This window comes from Aquarana catesbeiana, linkage group LG04 (assembly GCF_042186555.1).
Source record: "Aquarana catesbeiana isolate 2022-GZ linkage group LG04, ASM4218655v1, whole genome shotgun sequence".
Lineage (NCBI taxonomy): Eukaryota > Metazoa > Chordata > Amphibia > Anura > Ranidae > Aquarana > Aquarana catesbeiana.
This window is the reverse complement of record NC_133327.1, coordinates 202,387,122-202,408,457: the sequence shown is the minus strand read 5'-3', so window position 1 is coordinate 202,408,457 and position 21,336 is coordinate 202,387,122. Positions and strand designations below refer to the sequence as shown.

General features: G+C 43.1%; 1 protein-coding gene across 1 annotated transcript in view; it reads left to right on the top strand.

The window, feature by feature from the left end:
- PPM1L (protein phosphatase, Mg2+/Mn2+ dependent 1L) overlaps window positions 1-21,336 on the top strand; it is a 423,750-nt gene that overhangs the window by 297,161 nt on the left and 105,253 nt on the right. Inside the window, exon 3 of the mRNA XM_073626116.1 lies at window positions 11,243-11,417. Coding sequence (XP_073482217.1) covers window positions 11,243-11,417 — 175 coding nt within the window. The remainder of the gene's footprint in view (window positions 1-11,242; window positions 11,418-21,336) is intronic.

Below are 21,336 nucleotides of genomic sequence, written 5' to 3'. Positions count from 1 at the left end.
TAAGGAGCAGGGCCCTCTGATTCCTACTATATTAAAGTGTATTGTATTTGTACTGTCTGCCCTCAAGTTGTAAAGCGCTACGTAAACGCTATATAAATCCTGTATAATAATAATAATAATAATATCTCGAAAAATACATATATCCAAAAATAAAGTTGCATTATTTAAGGTATGTTTCTGTGCACTTAAAGCGGTGGTGAGTTTGGGCATTAAAAAAAAAACATTTCCCTCTACCAGATAAGGGCATAATCTGTTAGTATGCATCTCATACAGTGGCGGCTCGTCCATAGGGGGCGCACGGGCGCCGCCCCCCCAGCCTATTTAGAAAAAAAAAGAAAAAAGGTCACTTTAGGACCCCTTTCACACTTGTGCCACTTGTCCTGCCACTTGGGACTACAAAGTCGCATTACAAGTCGTACCCCATTATTTCCAATGAGTACCATTCATATCTGTGCGACTTCAAGTCACACCAACTTCAAAGTATTCCTTGTACTTCTTTGGTCCGACTTTGATGCCAATTGAGGTGCAAAGACCTCAAGTTTACACAGGCATTCCCTGAAATCGCGGCAAAATCGCGGCAAAATCATGGCCGTGAAATCACTGCAAAATCATGTGACTTTGAAGTCGCACAAGTGTGAAAGGGGCCCAAGAGTGTCCGGGCGCCGAACATGCAGCAGTCTATGGGAAGCTTCCCAGCTTTCCATTAGCTGATTGCAAGCTGGGAAGCTGATTTACCCGTGTTTAGGGAGTGTTTGGGGTGCAATCGATGTGCCCGCAAGCACTCCCACGCTACTTTCCTATGTTTTAATTGGTGGGGATGGTGGGCAGAGCTTTTTGCGGCACCACTTCCGGTTTCCCAACTCACTGTGCTATGGACTGTCCGACTGACTGCGAGTTTCCTTTGAGTGGTGGATTAGTAAGACCTGAGCTCAGCTGAGTGGCATGATTCCAGGCAAGGTAAGGCTGATTTAAGTGTGCCAGGACTCATTCTCTCTCTCCTGACTGACACTGACAGCCGCGATCTGCCGCTCCACTCTGCACACACTTCCCTGCTCTCCTCTCAGTCATTCTCTAGTCTCCATTCAAACAGTGCACAGCAGCGATGGATGTCCCTGTCCCAATCGCACAGTGAGTGTGTGTGTGGAAGGGGGGAACAGCCAGCCACTGCCCTCTACATAAAGGACAGATATGATTGTCAGAGTGATGGATCGGGGAACAAGTGCACTGTGTCTACAGAGATGTGTGGTGGATAGATGAGCCTGTGAAACCAGCAATGTGTGTGCAGCGTGCAGCTTCCTACTTTCTCGACTTCCCCCATCTCCCTAACCTGCATGCTTGGAATGCATGGCTGCATGTTGGAAGAATCATACCTGGCTGTAAGGGGAGGTGAGGGGACCATGAACATGTCCTTAGGAGGGGAGGGGGGGTTGTTCACCTGCCAATGTATGTTTGTACATCTCTACTGCCTGTGTGTGTGCTACACTTAGACATGGGAGAACACTGGCTGCATGCTGAGAGACCCCTCCCCCACTGTTTACACAGCATGTCACAGTACACAGGGACCCTGATAGATAGAGCGACAGTCCCTGACCTTAACACCAGTCCCTCTCCTTCACCAACTACTGTGTATGGCATTGTCCAGGTCCCTGTTTACCACTTCAGCTTTGGAAGATTTACCCCCTTAATTAGAAGGCCATTTTTTGCCATACGACACTGTGTCGCTTTAACTAACATTTGCGCGGTTGAGCGATGATGTACCCAAATAAAATTGATGTCCTTTTTTTCCCACAAATAGAGTTTTCGCTTTGTGGTATTTGATCACCTCTGCGGTTTTAATTTTTTGTGCTACAAATAAAAAAAGACTGACAATTTTGAAAAAAAAAATATATTTTTTACTTTCTACTATAAAACATCCAATAAAAAAAATTGAAAAAATCAAATTTCATAAATTTAGGCCAATATGTATTCTGCTACATGTTTTTGGTTAAAAAACATCGCAATAAGCGTATATTGATTGGTTTGCGCAAAAGTTATAGCGTCTACAAAATAGGGGATAGATTTATGGAATTTTTTTTTTTATTATTAGTAATGGCAGTGATCAGAGATGTTTAGCAGGACTGCGACATTGCAGTGGACGAATCTGACACTAAGCCCAGGTTCACACTGACAGCGGGAATGAAATCATGTGAGTTGAGTTGAGTTGAACTTGCATGACTTAATTCCCGCATGTCAGTCGCGATTTCGGGGGCGGTTTCAGAGACATCTGTGCGGGTTGCTGCACAGATGTCAATGGAAATCGCACCCCGAAATCGCCAAAAGTAGTACAGAAACTACTTTTGGCAATCGGTGCGGCGCCACAAATGTGGTGTTGCACCAATTCGGACATTACTGGCAATTGCCGCCGATTTGGCATGCGATTTGACATGTCAAATCGCATGGCAAATTGCTCCAATGTGAACCAGGGCTTAGTGACACTATTTGGGGACCAGTGACATTATTACAGTGAAGGGGGAGACAGCAGGGGCAATCAAAGGGTTAAGTGGGCTCCCTGGGAGTGCTTACTAACTCTGTGGGGGGGGGTGCTTTGGCTGTGAGAAGACAGAGATCCTGTGTTCCTGCTTAGCAGAAACACAGGATCTCTGTTTGCCCTACTAGCAGACTGCCGTTCTGCCTCCCCTGTGAACGATTGTCGGACGTCGGATCCACTAATTGGCTTCTGCTGTGTCCATACACAGCTGGAGCGGATCGCCAGCAGTGTGCACTTGTGCCCAGACTGGAAGTGTCAGACCAAGTACATAGTTTTAATCCCTGTTTGGAAAGGATAGTCCTTGTTCTGTAGAGACTGTCCTTGTTATATAGAGAGTCCTTGTTATACATAGATGGTCCTGGTTATATAGAGATGCTCCTGGTTATATAGAGATGGTCCTTGTTATATAGACAGTCCTACTTATATAGAGACGGTCCTTGTTATATAGAGACAGTCCTTGTTATATAGAGATGTTCTCTGTTATATAGAGGTGGTCCTTGTTATAGAGACGGTCCTTGTTATATAGAGCCAATCCCTGTTATATAGAGATGGTCCTTGTTATATATTAAATAAAAATATGTGGCGCTACTCCATCAATCAGTATCAAACAGAAAATCCGAAATCACAACTAAACTCATCTAAGGATATAGGGTGAAATTGGTAGAGTGGGCTTCGCCACATATAATCGATGCTATAAAAATATTAAGGCTTTCGGAAAGATGTCACCATATAGAAGTTGATCAAAGAAGGGATCAGTTCTACAGGGTGAAGATGGGTGGGTGAATACCAATAATACTCAATAAAATACAGACTGTCTCAATGCTCAGAAAAATGAAAATATATAAAATAGACTGTATAAGCCACCTCACATCAAGTGACAAATAAAAAGTGGACCTGTGAATATTATAAACTAGCTGCCCAAGATAGCTGAACAACAACAAAAAAACCCTTAGTCATAAACGAAATAAACAATGTGACGCAAGTGCCAGCTGAAGATCAAATATTTTCTAGTGCTGATAACAAAATAAGTGAATCTTTATAGGTGAACCAATATATGAATATAGTAGACTAGTATAAAGTACAAAAAAATTTTCTAAAGTCAGATTCACCTATAAAGATTCACTTATTTTGTTATCAGCACTAGAAAATATTTGATCTTCAGCTGGCACTTGCGTCACATTGTTTATTTCGTTTATGACTAAGGGTTTTTTTGTTGTTGTTCAGCTATCTTGGGCAGCTAGTTTATAATATTCACAGGTCCACTTTTTATTTGTCACTTGATGTGAGGTGGCTTATACAGTCTATTTTATATATTTTCATTTTTCTGAGCATTGAGACAGTCTGTATTTTATTGAGTATTATGCCCTGTGCACACGGTCGGATTTTCCGATGGAAAATGTCCGATCGGAGCGTGTTGTCGGAAATTCCGACTGTGTGTGGGCTCCATCGGACATTTTCCATCGGATTTTCCGACACACAAAGTTGGAGAGCAGGAGATAAAATTTTCCGACAACAAAATCCGTTGTCGGAAATTCCGATCGTGTGTACACAAATCCGACGGACAAAGTGCCACGCATGCTCAGAATAAATAAAGAGATGAAAGCTATTGGCCACTGCCCCGTTTATAGTCCCGACGTACGTGTTTTACGTCACCGCGTTTAGAACGATCGGATTTTCCGACAACTTTGTGTGACCGTGTGTATGCAAGACAAGTTTGAGCCAACATCCGTCGGAAAAAATCCTAGGATTTTGTTGTCGGAATGTCCAACTTCTATATGGTGACATCTTTCCGAAAGCCTTAAAAGCTCCTGATTACTACGTATGGCAGGGAGGGCCTCTCAACTATGTTTGTGGTCGAGCACGTCCACCATATGCCTGTGCGCTGACCACCCGAGGGAGCACCGCCACGCACCTCTATAGCGAAGCTCCTAAGTTACCGGGATCGAGATGCCATCCTTCGCCTGACCCGAGACAAGGGGAACATTTCCAAAATGACCACATTTGGTCATTCAATGGTCCAGAAACAGAGAGCTCGCTTTGTGGATGTCAAACGGCGCCCCAGGGCACATCACTTGAAGTATGCCATGCTGTTTCCGGCACGACTGCATCGTGGGGGGCGACCGAGCCCATTTTTTTGAAGACCTAGTGCTCACCTTGGCCTATCTGGATCAGCGGGATGCGGAGAGAAATCGTCCCGCATGATGGAGACCTCCGCCTGACACTTACTGCGGGTAAGCCCTCCTATACCCGGCTCCACCACGGATATTTGTCCCACCTAGTGCCATAGCCTTGGAACTGTGCCTGCAGTCCATCTCCCGCATTATATCCCCTATATTGTATGACTCTCTCTGGACTGTAGCAGCAGTGTACACTATACCCACATAGCCCGTCCCCCCCCCTTTTTTTTTAACAGACCGAGTCACTAGCCCTTTGTCATTCTCACCACGTTGGGCACCATGATTACATGACGTCATCAACCGATGACCAACTACCACACTCATTATTAACATTATACTGGAGATACTGTGCTTTTTTTCCCTCTTTCTTTTTCTCTTCCCTTCTCCCAAAATTTTTTGCTTTTATTTTTCATTTTTTCTCTTTTATCTACCGTGAGTGAGCATACAGACATTATCAATCATCCAACGAACACTGGTAAACTGCACAAGATGCAACTCCTACCGCTGGGCCATCTTCCAGCGAATGTTCACCCCCCAGGTAGATAGACTATCACCCATACTGCTCAGAAGACCTTCTTGGGTGATAGTATGGCTGATGCGGATCTGTCTGCCCTCTTAGTTAGTTTGTTGTTAAGACAGTTCTGCACAGGTTGTGGGAATTATGCTCCAGCTAAGTTGGGGAAGCTGAGGGCTGGGTGGGGGAGAAAGGGGAATATATATACGTTTTGGTTATTGTTACTTATTTGTAATGTAATGTGTTGCACAAGATGTAAGTATGCATGGTACATATTGTTATTGAGACTCTCTGGGTTGTACACACCACTGTATTATGTGGGTGACCCTGCTCTGGGCACTTTAATTGGAGAATACCCAACCCAATAATCTATGGCCACCATAAAATTCCTAACCTGGAATGTCCGTGGGATTCGGGACAAGGTCAAGCGCATGGTAGTGTTTGGTTGTCTCAAATCCTACAGGGCTGATATAATAGTTTTGGTGGAAATGCATATCACTGGTCAACTCCAACTTGCACTTAAACGCCTGTGGATAGGGTGGACATACCACGCCACCCACACTCCTTACTCCTGTGGCATATCCATTTTAATAGCTAAAACAACCATATTTAGAATTATCTCGGTGCAAACAGATCGCCATGGCAGGTTCATCTTTCTTCACTGTATTTTATATGGTACGCAATACCTTGTTCTGGCCTACTATATTCCTCTGCCTTACAATTCTACGGTGGTTAATGAAGTATTCATGTACATGGCCCAGCACCCCACAATCCCCGCAATTTGGCTTGGGGACTTTAATATGGTCCTAAACCCAACCAAGGACAGACTACAATCGAGCCAGACTACCCAGCTCCCTACCACCACCTGGCTGAGCTGCACACTGACGAAATTTTCATTGACAGACGCATGGCGCTTTAAACACCCAGACACTCAGGCCTTTTCATGTTTTTCAACGACACACTCCACCATGTCCCGAATAGACTTCATTATGGTCTCAGATGTTTTGCTCCCCCTGCTTGAGGACTCTGGTTATCATACTAGGTCCCTGTTTGACCACGCTCCATGCTGGGTTTCCATACGCCTGGCTCCTCAAGCTGGGCCTCGTACTTGGCGCCTCCACCCTTTTTGGCTGTCTGCAATAACTGATCAGGATGACATACAGAGGGAGTGGCAGTTTTATTTCAATACAAACCAGGACACGGCGTCCATAGGCCCAGTATGGGAAGCATTTAAACTGCATGTCCACTCCACCGTATCCAGACGCATAAACAGACTGAAAGCTTCCTCCAAACTACTGCTCCAACAGGTCCCAGACAGACTGGTGTCAGCAACAGACGAATTCATGTCAGACCCCACACCGGCCAACGCCTCAGCGCTTAAGTTCCATACACACATAGTCGATCAATTACATTATGAAATGGCCAAGCATAAGCACTTCTTCTTGAGATAGCGGGTATTTGAACGGGGAGAGCGGGCGGGAAAGCTTCTGGCTTACTTGGCCCAGCAGGATGCTGGGCCACCAGTGGTGGTATCCTTGATGGATCCACAGGACACACCTATAACAGACCCATCATTCCGCTCATATTACGCCAATCTATACTCAGGACCCAGGCCTTCCTACAAAATATACCTCTCCCCCAGTTGTCTGAAAACCAGGTAACTGACCTAGAGGCCCCCCTCACCACGGATGAAATTGCATTGGCAATAGCATCACTGGCACCCGCTAAAGCCCCAGGCCAGGATGGCCTGCCATTAGACTTCTATGCAACCTATTTGGAGATATTGATCCCTGAACTTCTGAAGCTATACAACCATATATTTGAATCTGAAACCCTACCCGAATATCTTCATCAAGCGGTGATTATCGTGCTCCCCAAGCCAGGCAAAAATACTCAATACCCTGATTCCTACCGACCAATCTCTTTAATCCAGGTGGACAGTAAAATATTGGCGAAAGTACTAGCCACCCACCTTAATCAAATGATTTTATCCCTTATCCATCCTGATCAAATGGGATTTATGCCTGGGAAAAACACAGCCATAAATATCCGCTAACTCCACATGAATCTCTAAGCTTGTCATGAGACAGTAGGTACCAGAGCAGTAATAGCGTTAGACGCCGCCAAGGCATTTGACTCTGTGGAGTGGGGATACTTGTGGGAGTGCCTGAGAGTCTTCGGGTTTGGCCCTAATTTTATTAAATGGGTAAAGCTGTTATATTTTTCCTCAGAGGCCCAAGTGGCAGGGTGGACATCGGACCCCTTCCCCTTAGGGCGTGGGACCCGGCAGGGTTGCCCACTATCCCCACTGTTATATGCCCTCGCCGCAGAACCATTGGCCTTTTCACGAATTTGAATCTCCATGGTCTTCAGTTGGGCTCTCTAGTAGAAAACAGTGAGCCTTTACGCGGATGACATGCTCCTCTATCTAGAGGACACTGGCCCGTCTCTACAGACTGCCCTCCAGACCATTGAGGAATTCGGAAAACACTCAGGACTACGCATAAACTGGTCTAAGTCACAAATCTTACCCCTAGACCTATCTCCACCAACAAGATGCTCTGCTTCCCTCCCATTGCACAGGGTATCCTCTATTCAATACCTAGGAGTACGGATCACTAGAGAGCCACTAGAATAGTGGATAATTAATAATAACATACAACCATTATTCACCTTCCTGAAAACTCGTACGCAATCCTGGGTATGACTCCCACTGGGGGTGATGGGGAGGATTAACCTTGCTAAAATGATCCTGTTGCCTAAGTTCCTCTACATGTTCTGGCACTCTCCAGTTCTAATCCCCTTTAAAATCTTCAAAATGCTTGACAGTATTCTCACCACTTTAATTTGGGGACCCAGTAGACATAAGTTAGCGTGGAACACTCTCAAAAACCCAACCTCAGGAGGAGCAGCCCTCCCAGACTTCCACTCATATTATAAAGCTGCCCAACTCTCCCATTTCTATCATCTCCACAAAACAGATGGACTTCGATACCAAACCCTAACATGCACAAAGCCAAGCAGCAGCACGCATTCTTCCATACAAGTACTATTCAGAGGCGTGCTTAAATTGATTAACGCTGACTTCTTCCACTCACGTACACCCTTGTGGCCCAATCCCCAACTACGGGAACTGTCTTTAACCCCGGATGTTGACATCTGGGCCTTTAAAAGGATACTATACCTACATCAAGTAATTACCCCCCTCGGAGTACGAAACTTCCAATCACTAAAGGACGAGTTTGAGCTGCCCCCCATATGCTAGTTCCATATCTACAGATGAGGCATGCCCTTCATACCCAATTCGCACACGGCTTACAAACAGTACAAAATATTTTACAGCACACACAGCTTCCCAAACCCACAAACTTTATCCCTGGTAGATGTGATCATAGGTGTAGACCCCTCCAAACTGATATCCACTTTTTATAATATCTTAAGAACTCGTTCAGTGTCACGGATTATCGATACGGGCAGAACTATATGGGAGGGGGATATAGGCCCCATGGAAGAATTAGACTGGGACGAGATTTTGTAAAACACTAAGAAGGCTTTAGCCAGGCTCTCCGAGCGCTTGACCCAATTATACATTATACACAAATCTTACCTTACACCGGCAAGAATCGCCAAGTACCACCCAAACTACAACCCACTGTGTCTAAGATGTGCTGGCCACCCATGTATTTTCTATCACCTACTATGGACTTGCCCAGTGATCCAAAACTACTGGGCACAAATCATACAATTTTTGCATGACCACATGGGCTCGCCCCTACAACTGGACCCAAAGTCTTGCTATTGGGCCTACTTCCAGATGTTTCAATCGATAAGTTCCAAGCCACCTTCCTGTACAAAACCCTTTTTAGCGCACAAAAGCTAGTAGCCCGACACTGGATGAGAACTGCCCCCCTACTCTTCAGGCCTGGATTGGGTAAATCAATTTTAATCTGCCATATAAGAAAGTCATATACCGGCACCAGGGCTGTCCCACCAAATACATTAAGGTCTGGGATAGGTGGCTCGACACCCCAGACACATGCACTGAGTAGGCCTGCACACCTGAACATATATTGGGGGATGAGTGATATCTCAAGTCACCTGCAAGAACCATACCATACTGCAAACTGATAAATGATCAAGATAGTCACCAGTGCAGGGTGATAGAATACAACCTGATCATTGTGATTGGTCACTGATGTAAAGATATATTACAATGTGCAATGGACACCTAGGATAATTCACTTGTGTTTAATTTGTATCCTTCTATTGTACTACATGACATGTACCATGGTTATATATTTTACTTACAAATAAACTTGTTTTTTGAAAAAAAAATAAAGACAGTCCTTGTTCTTTAGAGAGATAGTCCTTGTTATATATATATATATATATATATATATATATATATATATATATATATATATGTATAGGTAGAGTCAGTCCTTGTTCTGTAGAGATTGTTCTGTATAGATAGTGATTTTTTTTACTGATTGTGCTGAGGTTTATATGTGTCTGTGGGTCTCTTGCTTGTGGCACAGCAATCAAAGCACATTTACAGGTGTATGTGAGCCTGGGCTTTGCTTAACTATGCCCCATAAGCCCCTCCCATTTGTTATTGCAATCTTGCAACACCCATTTTTCGCAGCTGAGCGCTAAAGTGCGCCTGATTACCTCTTTCCTTTCTTTTCAGCTTCAGGTGCACGGTGGACCCTTGCAGTTCTCCCCCCCCCCCCCCCCAACAGGGGTATGGTGTGTGACTAGAGCAGGTGACCAGTGCAGCAGGTGGGGGAAGAAACTAGAACCAATCTTTTGTGGCTCTCAGTGCAGAAGCTGAAAGCCGACATCTCCTGCTCTAGCTGCTGCAGTGAGAGCCACAAAAGATTGGCACCAGTTCTTTACCTTTGTGTGGGTGTGACTTGAGTGTGGGCGAGGTCACATTGGGCCGCATGATCTCCTATTGCCCAGGGGCCCCATGAGTTGTCAGTCCACCCCTGGCTAGCTGTATACAGGACAGATGATGTATACCTGCATACACTGATCTGTGAGGCTGAGCTATATACCCTGATCTGTGAGGCTGAGCTATATACCCTGATCTGTGGGGCTGAGCTATATACTCTGTCTTGTGATGCTGAGCTGTATACTCTGTCCTGTGATTCTGGGGCTGTATACTCTGTCCTGTGATACTGAGCTAAATACTCTGTCCTGTGATTCTGGGGCTGTATACTCTGTCCTGTGATGCTGAGCTGTATACTCTATCCTGTGATGCTGAGCTGTATACTCCTGACACTATAGATGGAAGCAAGTGGAATACATGGGATTAGAGTAGGTGGATTCTATGAGGGGTGTGGCTTATGAGATGTGGGCGGGGTCAAAAAGGAACAGCGGGGTCTGGCCCCCCCCATCCTAAAACATCACCAGCCGCCACTGATCTCATACTAGCACTTTATGAAATACTTATCCTAAAACAAAGCCCTCCAGCGGTACTCTGTTACTGCTGACAAGGCTTCCATCTTCACCTGGTCTTCGTTCCGGGTTTGCAGACTCCTGCTGTTTGAATGACCGCGATGACGCCACTCCCATGAGCATACACATGAGAGTCACGGCTGCTGCACAGAGCTATGAAGGGACAGCATGAGTATGCCATCCCTTCAGAGTGCATGAGCTGGGCTTCAGAAACAGTAAATAAATGGTGCACGTTTTTGAGATATTCCTTATACCTACAGGTAAACTTTATTATAAGCTTACCTGTAGGTATAAGTGCCCTAGCGGTGTTGACTACCACTTTAAATCTGAAACATCTTCACTCAGCATAGTTTTCCTAATAAAGTATTTGTGATGTTTTATTTTGTTTGTTTGCTTCAAATTTTGTTACTTTTTCAAAAGCACTAAGACATAAATGTTGTTCTTCACGATGCTAGAGGCTTTTTTTGAAATGTGTGAAATAGAAAAATACATGAAAAAAAAAAAATCTAAAAATGTTTAGGATTAAAGAAATGATTACTTGTTTTTTTTTTTGTTATGCAGTCTGCAGCCGAGTACGTAAAGACCCATCTGCCTGAGGTTCTAAAACAACATCTTCAGGATTTTGAAAGAGATAAAGAAAACAGTGTGCTCTCCTACCAAACAATTCTGGAACAGCAGATCCTGGCAATAGACCGAGAGTTGCTTGAGAAACTTTCAGGGTCCTACGATGAAGCAGGTATGTGCTGTAATGTCCGTTAAAACTTGTATTGGTCAAAGCCGAATTATCTTTCACAGGTGGTACTGCATGACAGTGATATATACCAAAGTGACAGCATCGTTTTCCTGTAAAGTGTTGCATATGGAGAAGATGTGATGTCAGTTCTAAAAATGGTTTATCTGCCTTTAGGCATATGTTGGTGCACATATGGAAAGGTTTATTTCTCTGAAGTGAATAAAAAGTTTCATCAATGTATATCATAGGGGTGTCCAAACTCTCTAAGCAAAGGGCCAGTTTTTCTGTCCTTCAGGTTTTTAGTGGGCAAGACTGTGGTCAGTGGGAGCAAGAAATGCCCCATCATTGGTTTTAATGGGAGGAATAGTGCCTTATTGAAGCTGTTAGTGAGAGGAATGGTGCCCATGATTGGTGTCAGTTGGAGAAGTAGTGCCCCAAGGGCCAGATAAAGGCAAGCAAAGAGCCACATCCGGCCCCCGGGCCGCAGTTTGGAGACCCCTGATATGTTGTATAATATGCCTAAAACATTTTTTTTATGATAAATCATACCCTGATCAATATATGTGCATATACACAAATATAATATAATATAAATAATATAATATATATGCAGTGATATCCAGTTAGCAGCTGGCTAAATATTACAACTGTGTAATCATCTAGTAAGCTTGTATTAATGCTGGATACATGCTACAGTACAACATTTTTGTTAGTTGAATGCAGCAAATACATAGAAAAATTGAGTAGTTATAATTATAAGTGCAATGTAAAAATTCTTCTTGTACTGAATTAACAACACTTGCAAAACACGTCTTAAAATAAAAAAACATTGTTTAGGATAGAGTGGAAAGAGATTAAAATGCCTGTCAGGTTTTTATTGCTGTCTGTGCCCCCTATATTCACTCTCTCTTTTTGCCCTGTTTCCTGTTATCATCCATAGTGAAAGTGAAAGAAAATCTCACATTTCAGATTCTCACCAGAACAGGAATAAAGGGAAAATCTTCCAATGGGGATTGTAGTTCTGATGACCCTGGTGACAACCAGGGATTTCCTCTTTTTGGAGGTGTTTCCTCCTACTTTCTGTTTTGGCTATGGAACAGGAAGTGAAGGGAAATCTCACCAATGGAACAGGTGGCAAAATAAAGCTGACAGGGGTTAAATAACCCTCCCATACTGTAGAGGGGAAAAAATAGTTTTGTCTATCTTTGTCATTATTGGTCTGTTAAATGTTAATGAACCATAGATTAGTTAAGGAACATGTAAAGTTTTACAGTTTCTTTTTATATAAAATTTTAGGATGTTTTTCTTAGTGAACATAATGTACAGGAAAATTGAATACATTAGTCACACACACACAGACACACATTATCAGGTTGAACTGGAGAGTCCGGTGTCTTTATTCAACCTCACTATCTATAGTATGTAACAATGTAATTATATGTAGAGATAACAATGTTAGAGAGCAATAGCATGTGCATAGTTTGTCATTATTGACAGTATGTACATGTAGCACCCTCTACCAATAGGTAGGTGCTAGTATGAGTTTTTTACTAGTGACAGTCAGCACAAGCAAATTTAGGCAGGCCTATGCTGCAAGCTAGGCCTGTCTGTTTTTATCTGGGGGGCAGGGAGTGGTCAGAGTAGCAGTGGGTGTGACCACCTGTGCTCTAGTTCTGAGGCGCCTCCCCTGCTTCCAGAGAGAAGATTCTGGAAGAGGGACTGGGCCTAGAACTGGAGTGGCAGGCAGCTCATGTGGGAGCCCTGACCAATCCCCAATTGGTATTGGCAGGGGGCGGGCCTCCTATATAAGCTGAGGTGATATGGCACTGGGGGGGAGTCGGCTGAGTGAAGTGAAGAATGGAATGCTAGGCAGCAGCAGGAGGACACCCCCATCTGGGGGGGTGTACCGATCGCAGGAGGAGGCCTAGGGAGAGCTGTGAAGGAACTTTGCCTCTACACGGTCATTGGCAATGTCTTTACCACCACACGGTCGGTGGTAGAGAACTCCTGTTGCAGAGGGGCAGGTGAAGCTGTCGGAACGCATGATCCGGTCAAGTTCCTCATCAAGGACTCATGATGGGGAGTCCTGGATCAGAGAAGAGACTGTGGGGATCTGTGTCAAGTCGATGTGGCCTGAGGGCACAGGATTTGCAAGTTGGGCTGGCTGGGAAGAGTAGTCCACCATCTAAAGTTATGCTTTTAAACTACTAGGCCTCCGGGGAGAGGTAGTGCAGGCCTCAGGCCTAGTAGCAGCGAGCAACCAGGGCCTGATTAGGGGCTTATTCAGAGTGGGTCCCTATTACTCAAATAGAAGAAGATGTGACATACTTTAACTCGGTAACTGTAAGTTTGTGCAGGAGGTAACCAGTGTGTGCAGAAGGAGAATTCTAAGGAGAGATAGTCTGCGGAAGTTAAGCAGAGGAGGACTAACAGTCTGCATGGAGATGCAGGAGAAGATTCATATTCAGTGTTACTTCACATCCAATCTTCTGGTTCTAACTTTGTGCTGTTGTGCTTAAATCTTAAATATGATGACAATGATAGATACTATGGGCATCCCATATCCCTTTCCCCTATCCAAGTTGTACCCCCCAATAAAACAACAAAAAAAAAGCAGCAAATGACTGTTCATTATCTCTGAAAGTGATGTATGAAGTCTGGCAGCGGGGTGAATTGGGTTGATTGTTTGTTACTAGCAGCAACTACATCGCTACATACAGGAAAGCAGCCATATTTGTTGATTGCACACAAAAGGCTCTTCTTATTGCTTTGCAATATTACATCATGGTTTTACCTTACAGGCATACCCCGCTTTAAATACACTCACTTTACGTACACTCGCAAGTATGGACATACCCGCAAGTGTATGTAAAGTGCTTCGCAAGTACTGTACAGACATTTTGAAGCCGCAGTAGAAGGAGCTGAAGCTCCGAGAGTGTAGCCTGCCTTGTTCCAGTGTGCCCCTGACACACCCACTACAGCCCCTGACACCTCCACTACAGCCCCTGACACCTCCACTACAGCCCCTGACACCTCCACTACAGCCCCTGACACCCCCACTACAGCCTAGAAGTGAAAAAAGTATTGCTTCACTTTGAGTACATTTTCATTTTACTTACATGCTCTGGCCCCATTGTGTACTTAAAAGTGGGGTATGCCTGTACTGCCCTTACTCATAATGCAAGTCTTTGGGTTTGCTTAATTTTTCAAACAATGCACTCCCGCCTGATATGCATCCTAGTTTAGCTAATATGTTATCTCAACAGTTAATCGGTAATAGAGAGATCCCACTGAGCCACTGAGAACTCCCTCTAGTGGTATATATGTATATATATATATATATATATATATATATATAGAGAGAGAGAGAGAGAGAGATATCTATCTATATCAATATCTATATCGATATAGATAGATAGATATCTCTCTCTCTCTCTCTCTCTCTATATATATATAGAGAGAGAGAGAGAGATAGATATATACTGTACTTGTTCTTTAAGACTAAGTTTAGGATTAAATTATTAATTAATAAACTCTCCAAATTATACAAAAACAGGGCTTTATGAGTTTGTGAGCATCTCCAAAATTGGACATATACTCAGGGAAGCTAAGTGAACAGTTGGCTTGCTTGCAGTCATCTCAAAATGGATATGCACTACACTACAGCATCCATTTACATGTACAAGTGCACTTATTCAAGAGGAGCTCCAGGTTCCTCTCAAACAATGTAAAGTCAGCAGTTGCAAATACTGTAGCTTGTGACTTTTAATATAAGGACACTTAACTGTCCAGGGATTCAGTGATGTCCTCTTCAGCTTCACATTCACATTCACAAGAGGTTTCCTACTGCACATGCACGAGTGAATGGTCCCGCAGTCTTTTGGAACCTGTGATGTGTACCAGAAAGCTGCAGGGGAGGGGGTGGCTAACTTCCGGCTCAAATCGCTGTTTCAAAACCAGCTGCCTGCTCAACACCCCCTCCCACAAAAAAAGTGCCAAATGTGGCAGTGGAGGGTGAGCAAGATGCAAACAAGCAGAACGTCCCCTTTTTAGGTCAAGTTCCGCTTTCACTTTTCTCCAGGTAACATCAATACAGTAGAGCCACACCCAGGAGTGTACTGTATTAACTGCTACTAGGTCCGCTAGTAATGAAATACCCAGTGTACTCAATCAGGGATGGATCTGGAACTTGTAAGTGCAAAGCCAAAGAAATCCCCTGCAGATATCAAGAGATTTATGAACACTTGTCAACAAGTAACAGTTGGGTTTGTTTACTATTAATATAGCTGATGTGTTGCACCATTCAAGAGGTTTATCGAAGTGTTTGGAAGTACGGTATTTTCAGATATAAATGTTTCATTATAGCAAGGTGGAGGTTGGAGAGGATTCATCTCTCTCAGGGGAGTTGTATCTCCAAACTATAGTTAAAAAAACAGAAAACAATTCCAACTGGAAAGGTACACAGAATACAATTTCCTTTTTCCATTCTCAGAAAGTTGCTTCTCATTAGCAGGAGAATTGTGTGGAACTCTTTGGCAGGCAGTAAAATTGGAGTGAAGATTTTTCTGGTAAAGTTCTATTCCACGGGGGCATTAGGACATATCAAAAGTCCATGTCTTCTTTAGAAGTTTCTTACATATAAGAATATTGCATATTTAATGTCAGGCAGAAGATACAACGAAATCGCTCTGAGAAAAACTTCATCCTCCATGGTTATTTTATCTGACACTCAACAAATATACACAATCAGAACAGACAGATGAGATTAATACAAATCAAGAAGAACAAAACAGCATAAAACTAGTAATGTATGCACTAAAAGATGAGAATATAAGCTAGATGAATAGAGCAGTTTTACTCTGATGTCTGCTTTTCGTTTCCTTCGGAGATCCCATGCTGACTGCTCTTTATACTGTGCAAAATAAAATTCTCACGGCTCTTATACATCGTCTTTAGTGTTCAGGTGACAATTTTATGATCACATTGGACAGAAACACACTGAATACTTGAGTATAAGAAAGCCAAATAAGCCACTATATGATTTAGGCTAGTAAAAGTTTGAGTATATGTTACAGCAAAGATTGAAAATTTCAACATTTTCAAATTGTTAAGTTCAAAAAAAGTTGTGAACCTCTGAGATACTGTACATAGGTTTCATGAGATAAGACCTGGGTCATCTAAGCTGATCATACTCCAGGCTAAGCAATAATGTGGAAGTTAGTGGGCTGAAGCTAAACTTCATGCATCTATCCCATTTTTAAAATAAACCCTTTTTTTCATATTGGATAGATGTCACTAGCAGGGAAGGGGTTAACACTAGGGAGCGATCAAGGGGGTAAAAGTGTTCCCTCGTTTGTAATTTCTAACTGTGGGGGGATGAAACTGACTAGAGGAGGAGACATATTGTTGTTCCTACTTACTAGGAACAAACAATATGTCTTCTCTCCCTTGACAGAACAGGGATTTATGTGTTTACACACACACGTCCCTGTTCTGGCTCTCGTGCCCGCAATTGCGCGTGGCCAGCGGTCATCGTGACCGCCGGCCACGCACATTGGCTCCCCCGCTGTGCATGCCTGCTATAGCTATTTAAAGGGCCGAATTACAGCTACGACAGTTCGTGGGATCGTGCCGACCTGCCACAGTATAATGACGGCGGCTGGTCGGCAAGCGGTTAATGGAGTGTTTTAACCCCTGTCTTTTGTCTTTTTTTTTTAGTCCCATTAAGGAGAATTCACTTCCTCTCCTATAGCCAAAACAGGAAGTTAGAGAAAATCCCTCCAAAGTACCACCAGAATAAGTGTCCTCATTAGAACATTTACCCTCTATTCCTATTCTGGTGACAACTCAGTATTTGGGGTTTTCTTTCACTTTCTCTCTTGGTGATAATGGTAAACAGGGCAAACAGAGAGGGTACAAATAGGGAAAAGAGGTGGCGCGTGGGAGACACAGTGGTGAGAAATTGTAACTGTCCTTATTGGATGTAACTCCAAAAAACTCAAAGTAATGTGATAAAAATCATGTAAAACAACGCAAAGCATAAGTCCATATGGATGAGCTGAAGCGTCCATATCTAATTAAGTTCTAAGCACTACAATCAGACTGCCACCTGTGGAGAGTAAGAAGTGACTCTGTGAATGAATACAGGGCAAAACAGTAGCATCATCTGAGTGCAGTATTAGTGATAAAAGAACCTTTTATGATAAGTAATCACAAACAAAAGGTGAAATGACACATATCCAAACGTCAAGCAAGACTTACTCGCTGCACTGGTGTTGTCCTGAATAGCTGCAGATGAAGTGATTTCAAGCCGTGGCTGCTCTGGTGGTTCCCAGGGTTTCGTGGCCAGTACGCAGGCACTGCCAGCAGTAGTATCAACACCGGAGGTTGGACAGGAAGCTTGGCTGGTGCACATTTGGAGCATGCATGCTCCTTCCTCAGGCCCTACTTCAATATAAAGAGCGAATTTAAGAACCAAAAAAAGAGTTGACACGTGTTCTAATGCATGCTAAAAAATGTTTGCCTTTAGATATACTTTAGTTCCTCTAATGGTTCTTGCTTCTCCAGGTCTTCTAGTAATCCAGGGGCTGCTATGTTACTGTGTTCTGTATATTTTTTATAGTTCTGCAGGTACATCTAAATAATAATAATAAAACATGCACAGACTGCATCTGCTAAAGGATCTTGAGTGGAACCTGCTCATCTTGTCCATCCTGACATAACTGCGGTATGGTTGTGGTGGATTGAGACAGAGTCAAAAATTCCAAGAAATTTACCTGCAAACAGTAGATAAGTAAAATTAATCTGAAATTCTAAGTCATGAAGAGGCAATAAATGCATGCTCCAAAGTCATGTTTATGGCGCTAAAACACCACGTACACCAGACTAAAATAAGGAAGTTGATAGCCAGTAGCTGCCCTAGCGTCGTTTTTTGTCCGTCAGACTAGCATACAGACGAGCGGATTTCTGGGTCCGGCGGAGTTACGACATAAAGATTTGAAGCATGTTCCAAATCTAAAGTCTGTCAGACTTGCGACTGGAAAGTCCGCTGAAGGTCCGGTGAAGCCCACACACGATCGGATTGTTCGCCTGATTTGGTCCGTCGGCGTCCGTCTGACAAGTCTGGTCGAAAAGTCCGACCGTGTGTATGCTGCATAAGAAGTGTTAATCAAGGATTCATCCTCAGTTGGATAAAACTTGATAGTCCTGTGTGACCAAATAACTTCAATTAAAAACTGTGTTTTAAACTGTGCCAGTTTGTTGCTTTTCTGTATTTATTACCAGGCCAAAAAATGTTCTACATTAGAGATTTTGCTGCTTCCACAACAACTTTTTGATCCCTTATTCTTGACGTGGGCACAGTGTCAGAATGTGAAGGATAGAGCTTTACCATGTGAACACAAAGAACTGATAATTTAGATATAAAAAAAAAAAGCCTGACTACTGTCCACTAGGGATGAGCTTGATGTTCGGGTCGAGCATAAGTTAGGCTCGAACATCAGGTGTTCGCCCGTTTGCAGAACAGCGAACATTATGGGGCGTTTGTGGCAAATTCGAGCAACGCGAAACGCCCCATAATGCACTCCAAGTTCGCAGTGCATTGCTGTATGATGATTGGCCAAAGCATGCACCTGACCTGCATTCTTTGGCCAATCACAGCGCCCTCTGGTAAGAGAGCCATAATTGGCCAAAGGCAGGGTGCCTTTGGCCAGTCATGGTTTAGGGGGACTAAGTCCACTCCCCACACTACATAAGGCAGCTTAGGCCCTGTGTAGTGTTGTTGGCGTGGACAGAGAGATAGCTTGAGTTACAATAAGCAGGCAGGTTATTCAGTTAGTGGCAGTGTATTTTATATATATATATATATATATATATATATATATATATATATATATATATATATACAAAGTGTTATCAAAATGTAGGAAAATCCCTGAGAAAAACACGCACACATATTAGTAATTAAACTGGGATATTGGTTAAGATAAGGAAAGAGATAGACTGGGGTAATGGGAAGGGGGAGAGTAAGGCCCCTTTCACACAGGGCAGGTTCCGTTGGAGTCCGCCTGGGAATCTGTCCGCTGATCCCTGCTGAGCAGGCAGATGGCTGGTCCGTGTCAGCTTATGCAGAGCTGACACAGACACAGCCCACTCTCCTCTATGGGCAGTTGAATGTAAACAGGCCACCTGTCCGTTTACACCCAACAGCCATCTGATCTGCCAGATAGATGGGGAATAGATACGCATCCATCTGTTTTTAGAGGATAGGATCGAATCGAATGTCAGTGGACACATGTCTGTTGACACCCGCTGCTCTATAGAGGAGACTGGAGGGTCTGATCAAGTCCATCTGAAAACTGACAGGCGAACCTGATCGGTCTGCTAGTGTTTAAAGGGGCCTTACTCACAGAGATGAGAATGGTCATAAAACTGTTGGATAGTCTTTTATAAAACCCAGGTCAACATTTATCTCTTCATAACATCTCTTGTGTTAAATAGAAGTAGCATTCGTAGTTCAAAAGTTTTCCTTACTTTAGTAGGTATAAAGTTCCCTTCAAGAACCAAAACATTCATGTCTTCTATACAGTGGTCTGATTGTGAGAAATGATGTCCCACAGGTGTACTGTAATCCTCTTCCATATATTTTTATGTTTCAAACTGTTTATTAATTTTTGAGCATTACAAGAGAAAAAAAGTATTCCATAGGGATAGTTTCCACAAAATAAGAACTGTCACATAGACAAACAGAAGTGGTCACTACAAAATGAACAAAACAAAAAAAAAGAAAAGAAAAAGTAATATGCATGCCTAACAGCAATAACCCTTACTTACATAAAGCTCATAGTAAGAACAGGTCGGACATCAACATTTCATGTTACGTAGTTTACAGTGCTATCTGAAAGCCAATGAGAGTATAACAAGGCCTATCCAAAGCTAAACTTGTCATTATTTAGCTCATATAGAGCACCAACCTAATGAAAACGCCATTGTTCATTAAGAGGGGGTTATGCAGAACATAAGCAGAGCAGACAAAGGTCAGAACTTATATTTTTTTATAGTATGTCTGTGTAAATTGATTACTGGAGGTACAGCCGTATGGTCCTGTAATATTTAAGATCACTTTTGCGTATATTGCATTTTGTAATAGCTTGACAATTTCCAGCGCTTGCTATTCAAAGGTTTGGTTCCTTTGTTTGTGTCCCCGTAAACAGAATGATGTTTCCTGCTGATTAATTTATGTCTGAGGTTGGGTGGATGCCTGAAGGTGCATTGATGATTGTTGGAATCTTTCATCTGCTGTTATGATGGGTTGCATGCTTATCCCATCTAGTGCTTAATTTTATGTGGTATACAATAATTTCTTTCTTTTCTGTTGTAGGAGATTTACCCTTGAGTTTTCGAGGTACTGTTTATGCTAGAACTGATGGTTTTGTTTTTGCAATCTTGCTTATGAAAGGATTCTGCTAGTTATCTGAGATGTTTATTTCTGATCTCTGGCCCAGAGCGTATGTGGTGGTATCTAGTGGCTTGGCAGTGTATGATGGCTCATTTGGTATGTTCAGAATGGAAGCTGGAACAGTGGAGATCAGTGCATTGGTCAGTGGATTTCCTGTATATTGAGGTGTGCAGTTTGTCATCCCTGATAAATACTGCAATGTCTAGGAAGTTCACATCTGTGCTTGAATCATCCATTTTTTTTGATTGACTGGTGAAATGTATTAAGCAATGAGTGGAGTTTTTATATTTTTTTTATCTCCCAATATGATGAAAACATCCTCAATATACCAGTAGTATATATAAGCCTTTTTTGTGCGTGGCAATTTATACATTGTTGCCTTACCATGTGCTGACAGGTCGGACGGCCTTGGAGACAGAACAGTGGGCCGTGAGTGTGTGACTGCCACCTTGGGAACAGGTGGTG